We start from the raw sequence: 13461 nt of genomic DNA, 5'->3' as shown, positions 1-13461 counted from the left end.
ACATCAGAGAGACCCATGTGTCTGGGCCATGGATGGCTTGCGGTGTGTGTCTGGGTATCTGGTGTCCCTGGCTTTATGTCAACAGCAACTGAGGGTTTTGAACTGAAAACTAAGACATGAGGCTGGCAAAATAATTAAAAAAATTTTCTATGTGAAAGGCAATGTTGGAGTTGTAGTTTGGATGTGCAAATATTGTGGAGATACAAGAACAAAATGTTAGCATTTGGGTTTCCTCAAACTAAGTTTATTTATGATGTACTTGATATTGCTATTTTTAACAACATTCACTTGGTAGGTCATTATAACCCCCCCCCCCCCCAAAAAAAAGTACTGTTGGCCCTTGAACAATCTGTGGGTTAGGGGCACTGACCCGCCCTGAGGTCAGAAATCCACGTGTAACTTCTAGTCGTCCCTCCTTATCTGCGGGTTCCTCCATCTGGGAGTTTCTTCTGTATCTGAGGTTCTTCCACATCCCCGGATTCAGCCAGCCATGGATGGTGTAGTACTGTTGTGTTTACTGTTGGAAAAAATCCCTGTATACGTGGACCTGCGGGGCTCAAACCCATGTTGTTTAATGGTCAACTGTACTCAGTTCAGCCCATGATCGAGGTGATTCAGTTAAAAACCTGCTTCCCCGAGCTTTCCTGAAACATTCTGCCCGGGTGACCGCTGCCGTCATCACGATGGCTGCCCACTGGTGGGGCTTGTGGAGCTTCCAGAGTGCGGGGCAGGGCCCCAGGCTCTGTTCTGATGCTGCCCGACCTGTGAATCCACCCAGGGCCTTGCCTTGCAGGCAGACCTCCAAGGAGAGTTGTCTTTGACTCATGAAAAAGCACTAACAAATATGCCGTCTGTTTCTAGTTTAAACTTAATAGCTTGTATTTAAGGAAGGCAAATTGTACTTATTTTCTTGCTTTTGAATAGAAAAACATAGAGTTGGTAGAACATTTGTTAATGTAGTACTTTCAGGTGTGTTTTTGTTGTATTTTTTAAAAAAAAACTTCATTTAAAAAATTTTCCCCAAGTACAGGTTTGTTTGTTTAATTTAGTTTATACTGGATACTGGTGCAGTGCAGTGGCAAATACAAAAGTGTGGTTTCTGGGTTGTGTGTTAGGGACAATGAACTGTGGGGAACAGTGTGACAGAGCTCCCAGCACGGACAGAATTGAAGGAAGAAAGTAAAAGTCTACATAAACCTAGATGGATATGATTTGTGGGAAGACAAAAGCTTTTTTGGAAACCAGCCACTGTACAGAACCCGTCTTAGCTCAGCCATCCTCTTAGATTTCTTAAAACTTCTGGGGCGAAGGAGAAGGAAGAAAGGCCGACAGTTTAAGTGGCTGTAATATTTTCCTGCGGGATGATGTCCTCCTGGGCTTTCCTTAGGGCAGACAGAGGTGCCTGTGGGCAGGTGCCAACCCTGCCGTGAAGCCTCCCGACTCTGGTACCCCAGGGAGGCCCCGCAGCGCGGCGGGGAAGAGTGCCGGCGGGGTGTGGCTCTGGTTCTACTTGTGAGCTACAGGACCTTGGGTTACTGGCTGCACGGATGTGCTTAGGGCCAAGCCTGGGACATCCCCTTTCATACTCATTGTTGTTGGCAGGGTCCTACGCATTATTATGAGGCATTGCCTCTTCCTTTTGGAGAAATGAGTTCCCAGTTCCTGTTGAGATCTGGTCCCCGCGACTCTTCCAGCCTCATTCTCTGGTGCTCTCCTGCCTGCACTGCCCGTGGAGGCCATGTGAGTGTCTGCATTTCCTCCGAAAGGCCAGCCTTTGCTTCTCACCGAACCATTTCTCATGACATTTTGTTCATCCTTGGACACTCAGTTCAGCCACTTCCTTGGAGGAATGAGTCTCCACCTGCCCTCGTGGGAGACAGGATGCCATAGCTGTCAGAGGCGTGGTCTTTGGAGCCAGCAACCTGGCTATGAAACTTGCTTTCCCACTTACTGACCAGGTGACTCAGGGCCAATTATTTGACTCTCTGTGCCTCCTCTGTAAGTGGTAATTATAATAGTCCCCACCCCATGGAGTGGAAGGTAGTCATTGAGGAGGGACTCAGGCATACCCACCCCTCCACCTCCACTATTTTTCTTTTTTTGAGTTAGATATGCATTTTCTTTTCTTTTCTTATTTTTATGTTTCCCTTAATGGAGGCACTAGGGATTGAGCCCAGGACCTTGTGCACACCAAGCATGTGCTCTACCACCGAGCTGGATACCCCTATCCCCCGCCCCTCCATACTTTACTTTCCTTTGGTACCTCCTGCTACTCAGTCCTACTCTGGCCACGCCATGGAGCGAGGTGCACGGGGTGGCGCACAGGCAGCAGTGGGCCGGGTGGCAGCGGTGGAGAGGTGGGGGTCGTGCTTCAGTGAAGTGGGAGTTCTGCGGCTGCCTGCTCCCCGGGCTGCTGCCTCCTCGGAGGGATGTGGGTCCCTCGCAGTCAGACCCCCCTGTCTCCATTTGCATTCTGCTCTTTTCCTTTGAGATCAGACTTAAACACACTAAACCTTGTTCCCATTCTGTGGATTAATGGCTTTCTAAGGTACATCTCTAAAAGCAACAGAAATCTGTGTCACCACAAGATTGCCCCTCATATTGAACATTGTAATGAGGAACCACCACAGCCGCCCTCCTTCTGGGGTAACCCAGTCGTGGAGGCTCTCACTCCCTGCTTCCCAGGAGTGGCTTTCTGGGCCAGTGTGCTGTTCTGAGATCCTCTGCCTAGGAAGGGAAGTCCATCTCTCACCTTGAGGTGGGCATGTGAGATTCTGATTTTCACCCCCATGTTTGCAGTCAGCAGCTGGTGCCACCACCCCCACTGCCACTGCCACGGCTTCCACTCTCCTTTCATCATTGCTGTCGCTGCCACTATTGCCCTTACTGCTCCCACCAGTATCGAGATCCTGACTTTCAGCTCCTGCGTTCTGCTGTCCCTTAATGGCCTACGTAGAAAGAAATGCCTGTTTTTCTGTTCCTTACAGTAGGGAACCTTGCAAGCCAGGCTTCTCTGGGATGTAGACTGGGCCATTGTTAGTGTGTTTCAGGCTAGCTGTGTTCCAAACACCAAGATGGTTGAGTGTTGCTTTTTCTCATTAAAGGCGGTAGCATGTGTTGCTTTCATTAGCAGGTTAATGAACGTAGGAAAATAGATGTCTCAGGCTCATTTTGACATCTGCACTTCCCAAGCATTCAGCTTTTTAGTGCAAAGACTAGAAACGCATAAGGAGGATTAAAGATGCTATTGGTTAACCTTTTCTGAGTCCAAGGGCTAATGCTGGGGTTGACAGAAAGCCTTTGAAACTGAGGGTCTAAATTCCTGCCAAGGGAGAGGCGTATGGTGCTCCCTGTGAGGACGAGAGCTTTTGAGAGCAGCAGAGTGTGTGTGTGTGTGTGTGTGATGGTGACAGCTGGCCAGGGACCCTGAACATCAGTTAGCAGAATATACACCAGAGGCTGGCAACACAGATGCTGCTTATGAACCTAACTGCTTAATAATTTAAAGTCCTTATTTTATTTATAATTATTAGCATAACTAACTACTAAGAAGGTTTTTGAGGTAATTTGATAACAAAGATAGACTGATGTACTAACATGTAAGTAAGAGGATACGATGGCAATTTAATGTAAAATTTCAGTATGAGCTCGCTGGCTACTAAGGAGTATTATTTTTTTATACAGATACACTGCATCATCATTCATCCATCAATTTATTCAAAAATGTGTCCATTATCAAAGCTGTGGGGATGCATAAATGAAATACAGGCAGTCTCGACTCTCAAAAATGTTTATTTCATGTAGCAGTAGTTGGGCAAACAGATGTAGTCAAGATAGTTTTATCATAGGTGTGAGCCACGTACTCTGGAGTAAGTTGAGTGGGTTTTTACAACGTAGACCTACACTTGTAAGCTTAGTTACATACACAAAATCCATAAAAGCACTTTATCATTGGAGAAAATGAAAAAAACTAACTTTAAATGTTTTTAAATTATTATATTTTTGATTAAGTAATTAACTTTTTATCATCTAAAAATGAGTTGCAGCTTGGACAGAAATCAGAATGGAATTATTGGCTTTTAGTTACTCAGAATAGGGGAGTTTTAGTGTAGTGATTTGAGCACAGAATTGGAGCTAAGAAACAGCCTTTCTGCATTTCTGGCCTTATTCCCTCAATGTCCTTTAGAGTCTTCACTTATTTATAATAATAGGACCAAGAGGGAAAGTGAAGATATTGTGCAGTCCTGAATTGATGCTGAGTGTAACATAATTATTTTATAATTATTCAGAAGGCATCTGTAGATATGATTTCTTCATAGAACAGTGGTGCTCTGCTGGGACCCAGTGACTTACAAGGGAAAGGGACAAATGAGGTCCCCACCCTGTACAAATAAAAATTATCCATCGTTTCTTTTTTTTTTAAAAATTTTTGTCCCAAAAGATGTAAGATTTAGCTGACCTAATTTTAAAAGTCAGATGGAGAGGGGAGGGGGCAAGATACGGTGAAAGGGGCAGAAGTAGAAAACCCCAGGAAGGGAGAAACTTGATTTACTCATTTTTCCCTTCCGTGCCTTCCTGCCTGCTAGTTCCACGGAGGACGACTGCCCTTTGGAGAGGGCTGGGGAGGAGTCTGAATGGCAGGGTACTCCGGAGACTTAATGAAGTCTGGGCCGAGGCTCAGCTGAGAAGGAAAGCTCTTCTTACACCTTAATATTTGTAGGTGGGCTTCGTCGAGTGGTCTCTGCTGTGCTTTTCAGCACTTGTCAATCAGCCTGTTAATGGTCACTGATAATTTGAATGATGCCAAACTCTCAAATTCAGAGTCTTTCCTTCAAATGGGATAATGAGTGTCCCACCCAGAAGTGGGACCCCTGAAGACTTCCTTCTTTATCTAACAGCCTAGCTGTTGGCAGTCCTTGTGAAGAAAGATTGCAGTAAGTCAGCCAGCCTCCGTGGCTGCGAAGCTGGATTAGAAATCGTTGACCTTGCCACAAGATACCATTTCTCAGTTGGGATTGAAATAGCTCATTTCACAATGAGCTGTGGAGGTTTTTCCTGTTACATAGCCTTGGTTAACGCGAGTCCATTATTGCTAACGGTTTTAGAGAAGTACGTTTATTCTTTCAAATAAGAAAAGGGAAGTGATGCTATTTGCATTCATGTCATTAGAAAAGTCAAAATGGTTTCTACACACACGGAGGAAAAGGAAACCATACCCTTTATAAAAGGATTAGAGGGAACAAGAGTCTTTCAGCCTCGTAGAGTGAACTTGAGCAGCCCGACTTTTACACGTTTCCTTTCTGTAATGTCAGGATCCTTAGCGTTGAAGTGGTCACAATGAAGAGGCCGCACCTTGAAAAGCCACTTAGCTTTGTCTGTTGTGATAGCTGTCTTGAAACTTTTTGTAATCCAGAGAGCTCTGGCCTGATGTATAAATTTTAGAGTGTCTTAGACCTTGATGGTGTCCAATTTCCTTCTTTGAAGGTTATCTGCATCTATATTGAGTGCTTTTCTAACATTTTAATTCTTCAGCCTGTAATAAGTGAGCAAGCTGTTTATGTATTTCGGAAGGGGCAGAGAGGGCAAGCACGATGGCTGAAGACTGGAGTCTGTGTTACTAGAATGTGTCACTTGTCACTGGCTAGACCTGAGGGAGAGGCTATGTCGTACCTCATCACGGGGCCTTTCCACATGAAGACAAAAATTAACTCAATGTGTGGCCCCTTTTCACAGACCCTGTTTTCTCTGACTTGCTAAGTTACCATTTTCAGGGGATGCTCCCATGGTCCATGCGTGCCCAAGATGGAGCTGTGGGTGTGCTGCTTAATTCTTTTCTCTCCCACTCTTCCCACCTCGCCCATATTCAGTCAGTCACTGGGTATTTCTGTGTTACGTCCTTGAGTTTTTTCCTTTTCTCCTTCTTCCATCCTCGTAAAAGTCAACATTTTTTTCTTTTAATGGATATGACAGCATCCTATTCTTACTTACTCTGCATGATCTCCCTAATAAAGAGAAAAAGACAGTTAATTCTACACACTGCACAGTGGAGCAGGTGTAACGTGGTAGCTGAGGAGATCAGCTCTGTAGCCAGGATCCTGGATTTGAATTATGACTCCATTACTTTGGCAAATGCAGTTACATAAACTTGGATAAATGGCTAAGCTTCATTCTGTATGAAAAAGAAAACCAATCTTTCCTGATTGTGCTGTTACGAGGATTGAATGACATAAACATTTAGTATAGTGCTTGGTACATAGCAAGCACTAAAAAATTACTACAACAGTAGTCAGAAAATGCTAAAGTGAGTATTTCACTCTCTAACTTAAAACCCTTTAACCTAACAGTTTCTTCTAGGATAAAGCCCACATCCTTTGGCTTTGGGTAGGTCCCAGCTCCCCTGTCCAGCCCTGCTCTCACTGCTCCCCCAGAGCGTTGGGTCCGTTCTGAACCACGTCCACTGCCCCAGTAGTCCGTTCTTCGTCTCGTCTTGTCCTCATGTGCCTACTGGGCTGATTACCTGGGATGGCCTCGCACCGAGTCTGGCAGTTTCCTCCCCCTTTCCTGAACATCAGCCACTCCTCCTTCTGTGGCTGACTCCTGCCCAACCTTCAGGGTCCCATCTATTCCTTACTCCAGAGGGCTGTCTCTGAGACTCCAGGGCTCTTGAGGAACCTGAGTGCCTTCCTCATAGCAGTTGCCACATCATTGTGTTCACATGTGTTCACACTGTGTTCTGTATGCTCTGCCTGACTAGGATATCCCTTTTGAGAGCAGAGTTTGGGCCATATTTGCTTTTTTAAATGCTCAGTTCTTGGCAGTTTTATCCACTTAACATGTGTTTAATAAGTTAATAACTCAGTACTCAATGAGGGGATGTTTTATGAAGTTTTATGATGCCTGGTATATAACAGTTACCTTGTTAATACTTGTTAAATGAGAAAATGCTATTTAGACCATTTTTTTATATCCTTGATTTTGGTAACCATCATGTGTGGATATATTTAATATTTTAAAAATCCTAAAGTTATTCAATTCTTATTTCTAAAATCCTAATCCCAAATTCTAAAAAAAAAAAATCTTAAAGTTGTCTCTTATGAAGAAACTAGATGATTTAGCAAAGCTGTATAATTTTTGGTCAGACGTAAGTTATGCTTATGAAATAATGAGATGTATATTGTTTTTGAGAGTCATAAACCAGGTCTGAAGGAGGAATGTTGTAAGCTACTGCAGGTGATACAAAGGACTGTCAGATGGCTGTAAACTTTAAGAATTTAGACTTGCACTGAAATAATATGGTGTCCAAACACCAGTAATATCTCTAGGCATAAAACAAACTCGTGTTCATCAGTCTTCAGTGAGCTCAAGTTCTCTCTTTCTTAGCAGAGTGGGATAAGGTTTGGATTATTAGGCATTCTGCAAAGAAAGTGACAGGATTTTCTGAGAAGTTCATCAGTTAAGCCATTTGCATTAACTGTTTTTGCATTAACTGTTTCTGTTGCAAGTGATGGATTGCTTAAGTGAAGGGTGGAGTTACTGGTTCTGTTGATTTAACTGGCTCATGTAATCTGGGAGCAGCCTGGTGCTCAGACTTTGGTTTCTAAATACCGTTTATCATATAAATTGAAACGGAACTGTTTGGACAAAAGGCTGATTATAGAACTTGAGCAGAGAGAAGGAAAAAAAAAAGGTGGGGTGAGGGCAGCGGAAGCTCTTCTTTTGGTAAGAATGCCAGCTAGTAAATATGGAAGGAATGATAGAATATACTGCAGCCCTGAAAGGAACAATTGAAGCAAGGGTTATCAGTGGAGGCAAAATCCATGAAGTTATTGGGAAATGGGACAGCCACATGGTAACAAATTATCATCCCCAGGCTTTGCTGATGTAAAGGGGAACATGTCCCTTTACAATAGAGAGATGTGGCAATAACCATCTTAACCAGGTGATCAAGCTTACTGTCATTAGTAATGGGATAATCTAACATTTTGTGCCTTCTGGCATGATGTGATAGGAAGTTCACAGTATAAAGTATTTTTGCTCTTTTCTGTTTAACTTCTATCTAGACTTAGCTTTGGTTCATAGGAAATACAAGTAATGGAGGAACATTAGTAATACCAGGAAGAACTAATCAGACAAATGCAGAATGTGGGACATTCTATAAAATACCCAGGTCTAGACTCTTCAAAAAGTCGGTGTCATTTAAAAAAAAAAAAAAAAGGCAGCAGTATTTTTAGATTAAAAGAAATTGCAAAGATCAAGCAACCAAATGTAATGGGTGAAACTGAATTGGATCCTCGATTGGGTGGGGCAGGGGATAGTGGAAAAGATGCTGGGTAGGCAATCAAGGAAATTTGAGTATGGGATGGATATTAGATAATATAGAATTACTGTTAATTTTCTCGGGTGTGTTAGCGGTATTGTGGGCATATAGGAAAATATCCTTATTCTTAGGAGATGCCTGTTGAGTTATTGGGGAGTGGAGTGCCACGATGTCTGCAGCTTACTTCCCCGTGCTCCAGCAAAATTTTTTATAAATAAATAGAGAGATGGTTGGCACACAAAAGCACATACAGTAGTAAGTTACAGTTGTTGAGTAAATGGAGTGTATGTGGTACTATTCTCCCAACTCTTTTTTTTTTTGGTTGGAAATTTTCTTTTAAATAAAAGAAACTGGAAAAAGAAAGTTGAACATGAGGAAAACAAAGCAAAAGTCTTGGCGTGGGCAGGCCCAGGGCTTCTGGAATGATATCAGGGCCCCCTTCCTCCATGCCTTATCTCTGTTCCTGGACTTGGTTCAAGCCATCAAGGGAAGTGTGATCCTAGGGTTATTAGCCAAACTTGGGGTAACGATGAAAATCTCCAGCTACGATTCACAGAGAAGCCTGGGGCAGAACCTGTCTTACCCATTTTTAGCATTCCCAGTAGGCAGTCAGAAGCTGTTGACTGAAAAAACACACCAATAAAGGGGTGACCAAACTTGTTGATTGTCTGGAAATGTGAGAGCGCACCAGCGATGTTTTTCAAATCCAGTAAATATTTGTGGAATTAATTGAATAGAGTTGAATTAGTTAAGGGGGCAAATAAGGTTAAGATTTATTCCAGAAGTAAGGGGATGGCCTGTTTTTCAGTCTTCTCTTGAATACATGTAATAGTGACTACATTTCATATATATATATGTGTTTTAACTTTCAGTAATAAAACTTTTCTGAATTGGTGATCAGAGCCCTTGAATGGAAGTCTACTGTAGCTTTTCCTGTATGGGGGGATAATTTGAGTTTGGTGCAAGATCTTATGTGCAATTATGCTTTGTTCCTTGGTGAGCTATGAGTTGGGCACTTAATTATGTAAAAAATATTGCAAGAGAGCCGTTGCATAATCCCCAAGAGGGTAATTATTGTCTATCTTGGCAGAATGCAAGGCTTTTAATCTGTAAATAAGCAATTCTATGTGAAAGAGCTCCACGCAGAGTGGTTCTGCGTCGTAAAGTTCTCTTATGAATTTTTTAAAGTGAAAGCAGTAACTGCATGTGCGATTGGCTGCTGCCTTTGTGCTTCAAAGGGTTTATGATGCTTCCCCTGTGGTTTTAATCCCTCCTGAAATATTTAAGCCTCCAAGAATGATTCCTGTAAAGGGTAAAACTGTGTCTGAGTTAAGTCCATGAAAAATCTGAATGTTCCCAAAGCAGAGGAAGTAAAATGTGCTTTCTGCAAATTAAAAAACAAACCAAGATGGAAAACAAAACAACAAAGTAAAATGTTGATGGTGCTTTAGAAAAAAAAGAAGATGGAATAAATAGCTAATTGGTTTCTCACTTATTAGAGGTTAATAATTTTATTTTTATGTGTGCCATTGTAGCTAATACTTCTGAAATTCTCTGTCAGAACATGTGTGTACTTTGCTTAGGTGGCTCTATGTCTTAGATACTGAAAGTCAATTCTGTTGGTTAAGTTATAATGTCTGCCTTCCCTCTTAACCCTTTAGTGTCAATGAGCTGAGCGTGTTCTTCTCCAAGGTCAGCTTCTCCGCCTGAGCACCAGACCCTTCCCCTTTGCCTACTCAAGAACTTTAAGTGACTGTCCCTCTTCCTTGCATGACCATCTTTCTCTCTATCAAGTAATTCCCGTCAGAACAGGAACGTGTTGTAACAGCCTCCCTTGTTAAAAAACTCTCTCTCTGATTACCTCCTCAAGCCTCTTGCAGCAAAACTCCTAAGAGTCTATATTCTACTTGACTTTCTCTCTTCCCGTGGTCCCCTGAAGCCGCTCCACGCAGCCTTTGGGCCCCAACCCCATCTTCCACATGGAATCTGCTTTTGTCGAGGTGCACCCATGACCTTCACATGGCCAGATTCCACGGACAGCACTTGGCCACTGTCTTATTTGAGCAGCAGCAGCAGCTGTCACAGCTTATCACTCCTTCTTCCTAGAAATACCTTCTTTACGTGGCTTCAGGGAAAACCTGTTCCCCTGGTTGGTCTCCTTCTGCCCTGGTCCCTCTTTTCTCAACCTCTTTGTGGGCTCCTCCTCTTTTCCTGATCTAAGAGTATCTGGCTCCAGGTCCTCTCCTCCTCTCTCCCTCTCCCAAACAATGTCATAGTTTAAAATGTTTTGTATACCCTGAAGACCCTGAAATTTAAGTCTAGAGAACAGGCTTATATCCAGTTGTCTGCTGCCCTGTGTCCCATTGGATGATGGGGCATCTCAAATTTAACAGGGTCACAATTGAACGCCTGGTCTTCCCAGGGTTGTCTCTCATCTAGGTTACTGTACGAGCCTCCTGTCTGGTTCTCCTGCCTCCGTCCATGCTCCTGCCCCTTTCCATCTAGAGTCGGGAGAGCAGCCTGAAAGACCCTTTTAAAACATGGGATGATAACCCGACTCCATGCCAAGTCCTCCAGTGACTTCCCATCTCAGTCAGAGCAAAAGCCTGTCCTACAGGGTTCTTTGTCATCTGACCTGATTACCTTTCTGGCTCACCTCCTACCTTTCTCCTTGTCACCCGCTCTGCTCTGGCCGCATGGTCCCGTCCTCAGACATTTCTGCTAGAGACCCCGGCATGGGGTGCTGCTTTCAGCTGAGTGGTTGGTCCTGTAACTCTGCATGGCTTGCTCCTTCACCACCTTCGAATCTCTGCTTATCCGTCCTCGTCTCACCGGCACCTTCTCTCACCATCCCATTGGAGTCCCTCTGCTGCACGCCCACCGGCCCTCTGGACCCCTCCTCCTGGCTTCATTGTTCTCTGTTGTACTGATCACCATGTGAAAATGAAAACATGTCCTTGTTTGTTTTGGTTGCTGAGTTTGTTCTCGTCTGCCTCCTCTTAGGAGAACGTGAGTGTCTCGAGGGCCAGCTTTCGTCTGCCTTGTTCACAGCTGCGTCGCCGGTTCTGGGGCGGGAGTGGGTCATCAGTGCGGGAAAGTTGAAGGAGTCATGGAAAACAGCCTCCAGAGCGGGTGGGCTCTTCCTCGTCATCTTCCCGGCACTGCGGGTGTGACAGAGGACAGGTAGCGTTCAGAAGGAGTCACCGTGTACTAACAGCTGTTTCCCATTCCTCAGTTTCTCTGTTTGAAGAACATAAGGACATTCCTCACGGCCTGTTGCGAGACATTTGGAATGAGAAAGAGTGAACTCTTCGAGGCGTTTGACCTGTTTGATGTTCGTGATTTTGGAAAGGTAATTACATTTTCTTTTTTATGTATTTTAAGTGGAGAACATTTTTATCAAATACTGTTGTTTCCTATACTGAAGTGGACATGTGACTCAGGTGGCCTCAGTGTCAGTATTATGTAGTTATTACATTTTACGTATGAGTGGCTTGGCCAAAAAAAACCCCCCAAAAACCCCCCAAAAAACCAATATCAACAAACGTCCACATGAGATTAGAATGTTTATTTTTTTAATTTAAAGCAGTATAAGGGGACTCTTTTATCCAGAATTAACTTCTCCTGTTAGTTATGTCGGAGGGCAGGACTACTGTTTTTCATCTTTTAGAGTTTGTTGGGCTGACATGTCTGAGGACCAGTATTCCTTCCCTCCCCTCCAGTCCTCTCCATACCTTAAAGGCATCTAATTTTTGGAAGCTGAGAATGTTCTGTTGCCTCTTCTGACACTTGGGTGGGTGACTTGCAGAAGCCATGAATCACTGGAATGTTTGAGACTGTTGAACAAACCCTGCTGCTTAGATTTCAGGAGACACGTGTTAGATTGTTGGATGTCAGTGATACTTGTCACATGTAAATTGTTTCAGTGTTTGCTCTTATTGTATGTACAACAAATACTTGTGTATAATAGAGTGACATCTTTTCAAAAGGATGGAAAGGAAAGGATAGAAATCATCTTTTCAAAAGTTACATTCATTTGTTTTGGAGTGATTAGGCGTGAAGCTAACCTTCTTGTGTCTAACAAGCCGTAAAAGAGTCAGGCAGTCAGGGAGCCCCTGCTGAAACAATCGTAGTACGAAAATAAGTGCCTGGGAAGGGAACCTAAAAGATACTGAGAAGTTTCTCTTACTCTTGCCATTCAGGTGCTAGTATCTTATCAAAAGGCTGTTTGAGACGACATTTTATTTGATCTAAGATGTAATATTCTGAGTATAAACTAAAAACCAAGCAATGGATTGATTCGCTTGCAATAGGAATAGATAGCACAAGCCTGAAATTCAATGCTGAAATGCACGAAGTATGGGGAAGCCACCCTGCCCAGGAAGAGGGAAGGAACCGTGGATTCTCTCTTGGTCTCTTTGTGGTCTTCTGGACATCAGCAGTCTTCTCTGTCATCAGACCACCTGCCCTCCTGGAGGTCTGTACAAAAGGAAATGAGTGTAAGAACATGGTTTCTAAGATTCCTCTTTTCTCTGGCAAGCTGTGATTTAACTGTCCTGAGGTCTAAAAAGGTGATGGAGGGTAGCATATGATATTAATCACACTGGAACTGAAAATCAAACCTCCCCATAAGGAGGTGATGACACATTTGTCTGTGCCATGAAGTGAAGCCACAAAGACAAAGAGGAATCAAATAGAATCCCAGGTGAAGTGGACAGTCCTCCAAGCCATTAACCCGGAAAAACGCCTTAACGGCTTATAAAAATATCTTTTTCTATTCTTTGACCTTTCCTCCTACTTTTTTAAAAGAAAATCTTTTCCAATTTTCCTTTCTTTCCTCCCCTTTTTTTGGGTTGGGGGGGATGAAAAATGAGAGGAAAGTCTTGACTTCTTAAAGCTTTTCGAAGAGCTTTTCATTTTTCATTCTAATTTGTGCCAAATGGTGTTGACAGAGACTGGGAAATCATAACAAATGTTTAGAAATGCATGGCTTTGTTTTAGTGGAAGAACATTGCATGCTGGATTGATGAGGCAATGGAAGCCTTGTAGGGAGTTGAGGTTATAGAAAGTTGAATGTAAAGGAATAAACTGTATGCTTCTCAAGGGTAATTATATTTCTGGCTCCTTAAAATATTTTGGCAGTG

At 43.3% G+C, this 13461-nt stretch overlaps 1 protein-coding gene across 1 annotated transcript in view; it reads left to right on the top strand.

Annotated features, from left to right (window-relative positions):
• The window catches only part of VAV3 (vav guanine nucleotide exchange factor 3), a 335055-nt gene that overhangs the window by 69043 nt on the left and 252551 nt on the right, over positions 1 to 13461 (top strand). The window contains 1 exon segment of the mRNA XM_006179926.3: positions 11553 to 11669. Within this exon segment, the coding sequence (XP_006179988.1) occupies positions 11553 to 11669 (117 nt within the window).

The sequence above is a fragment of the Camelus ferus genome, chromosome 9 (assembly GCF_009834535.1).
Source record: "Camelus ferus isolate YT-003-E chromosome 9, BCGSAC_Cfer_1.0, whole genome shotgun sequence".
NCBI classification, from domain to species: Eukaryota; Metazoa; Chordata; class Mammalia; order Artiodactyla; family Camelidae; genus Camelus; species Camelus ferus.
The sequence above is the reverse complement of the archived record's forward strand: the minus strand, read 5'-3'. Positions and strand labels throughout refer to the sequence as shown.